Source organism: Ranitomeya imitator, chromosome 3 (genome assembly GCF_032444005.1).
Source record: "Ranitomeya imitator isolate aRanImi1 chromosome 3, aRanImi1.pri, whole genome shotgun sequence".
In the NCBI taxonomy this organism is placed as follows: Eukaryota; Metazoa; Chordata; class Amphibia; order Anura; family Dendrobatidae; genus Ranitomeya; species Ranitomeya imitator.
In genome coordinates this window covers 464,686,214-464,690,648 of record NC_091284.1, presented here as the reverse complement: position 1 = coordinate 464,690,648, position 4,435 = coordinate 464,686,214, and the positions used below count along the sequence as shown (strand labels likewise).

At 45.3% G+C, this 4,435-nt stretch overlaps 1 protein-coding gene across 1 annotated transcript; it reads left to right on the top strand.

Annotated features, from left to right (window-relative positions):
* The first annotated feature begins 806 nt into the window (after positions 1-806).
* Positions 807-2,306, top strand: LOC138671661 (general transcription factor II-I repeat domain-containing protein 2A-like). Its single transcript, XM_069759832.1, has one exon. The coding sequence runs from the start codon at positions 807-809 to the stop codon at positions 2,304-2,306; it is 1,500 nt and encodes a 499-aa protein (XP_069615933.1).
* Positions 2,307-4,435: the final 2,129 nt, after the last annotated feature.

Here is a 4,435-nt window from a genome sequence, read left to right as displayed (position 1 = left end):
ATATACCGCACAGCCCGCACAGTGGTCTAACCATCCGGCTGTGCTGTATAGACCACTGTGCGGGCTGTGCTGGATAGACCACTGTGCGGGCTGTGCTGTATAGACCACTGTGCGGGCTGTGCTGGATGTACCGCTGTGCGGCCTGTGCTGTATAGACCACTGTGCGGGCTGTGCTGTATAGACCACTGTGCACCCGACTAATCCGTGACGAAAAGAAGACAGCTCTTCTAAAGGTCTACTAAAGTTCTATAGCACAAGGACCAAAAGAAACCTGGAGTTGGCCCTGCTTGCAGACAAATCCACAAATTAAAGAAATAATGACTCAGAGCCTTCTTTTCACCCCACAGTACTGCCCTTTATTGAAGAAGATGGCTAAAAGAAAGAAGGATGAGGAGTATCGTACTTTTCAGCAGGAGTGGACAGACGAATTTGCCTTTGTGGAGAGAGCAGGTTCACCAGTTTGTCTTATATGCAATGATAAAATTGCATCCATGAAGCGGTCAAATATAAAGCGCCACTTTGACACACGCCATGCTTCATTTGCATCGAAATATCCTGCAGGGGACAGCAGGAAGAAAGCCTGTCAAGAGCTGCTGTGCAAAGTGCAAGCTAGTCAGCAGCAACTTCGAGTTTGGACCCAACAAGGTGACTTAAATTCGGCTAGCTTTGTTGGTGCTTTGGCAATTGTCAGAAACGGAAAACCATTCACAGATGGGGAGTATGCCAAAACATTTATGCTTGATGTTGCCAATTAACTTTTTGATGATTTTCCGGATAAAGCCAAGATTATCAAACGGATAAAAGACATGCCTCTGTCAGCAAGAACAGTTCATGACCGTGCCATCATGATGGCAAATCAGATTGAGGCATCCCAAGTGAAGGACATAAATACAGCTCTGTTCTTTTCTCTTGCTTTGGATGAATCAACTGACGTAAGCCATATATCTCAGTTCAGCATCATTGCAAGGTATGCTGTCGGTGACACGTTACATGAGGAAAGTCTTGCTGTTTTGCCTCTGAAAGGGACAACAAGAGGGGATGATTTGTTCAAGTCATTCACTGAGTTCACTAAAGAAAAAAATCTACCAATGCATAAACTTATTTCAGTGTGTACTGATGGTGCTCCAAGCATGGTAGGAAAAAACAAAGGATTTGTAGCGCTTCTTCGTGAACATGAAAAAAGACCTATCCTTAGTTTTCACTGCATCCTACATCAGGAGGCACTTTGTGCTCAGATGTTTGGTGAGCAGCTTGGTGAGGTGATGTCACTTGTCATTCAGGTGGTCAACTTTATTGTTGCCCGTGCTTTAAATGATCGCCAGTTTAAAACACTCCTGGATGAAGTTGGGAATAATTATCCTGGTCTGCTTCTGCACAGCAACGTGCGCTGGCTGTCAAGAGGGAAGGTGCTCAGCCGTTTCGCAGCTTGTCTGAGTGAAATACGAACTTTTCTTGAAATGAAAAACGTTGACCATCCTGAGTTGTCCAACACTGAGTGGCTCCTGAAGTTCTTCTATCTTGTAGATATGACTGAACATCTGAACCAGCTCAATGTGAAAATGCAAGGCGTTGGTAATACAGTTTTATCGCTTCAACAAGCTGTGTTTGCATTTGAAAATAAGCTGGAACTGTTTATCGCAGACATTGAAACAGGTCGTTTAATACACTTTGAAAAACTGGGAGAGTTTAAAGATGCATGCACAGCAAATGACCCTGCACAACATCTTGATATTCAGCAGCTAGCAGGCTTTACATCCAATCTCCTGCAATCATTCAAAGCGCGCTTTGGAGAATTTCGTGAGCACACTCGTCTTTTTAAGTTCATCACTCATCCACATGAGTGTGCACTGGACAGCACTGACCTGAGTTATATCCCTGGTGTCTCCATCAGAGATTTTGAGCTACAAGCTGCTGACCTGAAGGCTTCAGACATGTGGGTGAATAAGTTTAAATCACTTAATGAAGATTTGGAAAAACTTGCACGACAGCAAGCAGAGTTGGCAAGCAAACACAAGTGGAGAGAAATGAAACAACTCCAACATGCAGACCAGCTGATTGTCAAAACTTGGAATGCACTTCCTGTCACATACCAAACACTGCAGCGTGTGGGTATTGCTGTACTGACAATGTTTGGCTCTACCTATGCATGCGAGCAGTCTTTCTCACATCTAAAGCACATCAAGACTAACATACGTTCACGTTTAACGGATGGAAGTCTCAACGCCTGCATGAAGCTAAACCTCACCACGTATGAACCAGATTACAAAGCCATCAGCAAATCCATGCAGCACCAGAAGTCACATTAATGGTAGGAAGTATTCTATTCATCGTTGGTTAGCAACAGCATTAAAACGTTATTATGTTATAAAAAAAAGAGTTCGGAGATTTGTTGTTCTTTAAAATTAAATACAAGTCAATGTGTGCACTTTATGTACAGTGAGACTATTTAATAAAGTTCAATTATTTATTACACTGGGTGTGCCTGCTTGTATGTACCACTTTAAGTAGTAAATGCTTTAGTTCCCTATGGGTCTGAGCCTCTCTTTTTTGTTCATTTTCTGTAAGACCAACACTTTTAAAAGGGCCACTGACAGATACAATTGCTCCAGCGGTCACTTAGTACACAAAGGAGTGTTCCTCACTGCTGCACTAAGCCACCGCTGGACCTAAACAATAATTCGCTGTAAAATAATAAAATAGACAATTGACATAACTGACAATGCGTTGTGTGACATGTCCAACATTCCAGCTTCTTTCTTCTGCGAATGCCTCAAAGCTGGCATTCTCTCAACATCAGGTGGGAAGAATGCCAGCTTCCAGTCATGCGCAGGAAAAAGAAGAAGCCAGACTGCTGGACTGATGTCATGCATCGCAAGCTCACAATGTAAGTTATTTATTTAATTTTTTACTGCTAATTACCATTGTTTCAGTCCAGTTGTGGCTTTATACAGCAGGGAGGAGCATTCCTTGCTGTACTAAGTGAACATTGGAGCGATTGATCTGTCAATGGCCCTTTAAACATATTGTACGGCTCTCGCGGAATTATATTTCAAAATATGTGGCGTTTACGGCTCTCTTAGCCAAAAAGGTTCCTGACCCCTGGGTTATACTGTGATCAATGACATTATACACAGGAGCTCTATATATAGTATCAGTTTAAAGGTAATACAGTGACGTCACTAGGTGAAGTCCTTCATCTTTTCTTTTCATCTTCATCCACCACAGACCGCCATCACTTCCAGCCAGGAAATAACACAGTTAGCTAGAGCACCACTTGTAGAACACATTACTTAATTTTTTCTCAACTTCTAAACTACACCAGATAAAGAAAAAAGGCAATATAGTGTCGCTCTGCACAGTAACAGTACCGCCTCCCGCATTTAAAGCAGTATCCTTAAAAAATAAAATAAATACATCATTGCAATAATAATATCCCTCAATTAGCCCTTATGGTAATAATATCCCCAATTGTGACCCCCATGTATCTCATTCCTGGCTCCAGCCATATGTTCTCCAATCCTGCCCTCATGAGTATCCATTCTGCCCCCATGTGATGTCCGATCCTACCCCAACTGTCCCGTGATCCTGCCCCATCTGTCCCGTGATCCTGCCCCATCTGTCCCATGATCCTGCCCCATTTGTCCCATGATCCTGCCCTATCTGTCCCATGATCCTGCCCCATCTGTCTTTATTATATCCATCCTGCCCATGATCCTGCACCATGTGTCTCCATCCTGCCCCATGATCCTGCCCCATGTGTCTCCATCCTGCCCCATGATCCTGCACCATGTGTCTCCATCCTGCCCCATCTGTCTCCATCCTGCCCCTTGGATATGCCCCATCCTGCCTCATGAGCATGCCCCATGATCCTGCCCCATTTGTTTCCATCCTGCCCCATGATCCTGCCACATCTGTCTCCATCCTGCCCCATGTCTCCAACCTGCCCCATCTGTCTCCATCCTGCCCCGTGTCTCCCATCCTGCCCCCCAACCTGCCCCATGTCTCCCATCCTGCCCCCGTGTCTCCCATCCTGCCCCCTGTGTTTCCCATCCTGCCCCCGTGTCTCCCATCCTACCATGTCTCGCATCCTGCCCCGTGTCTCCATACTTCCTCCTGTGTCTTCATACTTCCCGTGTCTCCATTCTTCCCCCTGTGTCTCCATACTTCTCTGTGTCTGCATACTTCCCTGTCTCCATTCTTCCCCCATGTCTCCATACTTCCCTGTGTCCCCATACTTCTGTGTCTCCATTCTGCCCCCTGTGCCTCCATACTTCCCCGTGTCTCCATACTTCCCCGTGTTTCCATACTTCCCCTGTGTCTCCATACTTCCGTGTCTCCATACTTCCCCGTGTCTCCATACTTCCCCCTGTGTCTCCATACTTCCCCGTGTCTCCATACTTCCCCCGTGTCTCCATACATCCCCCTGTGTCTCCAT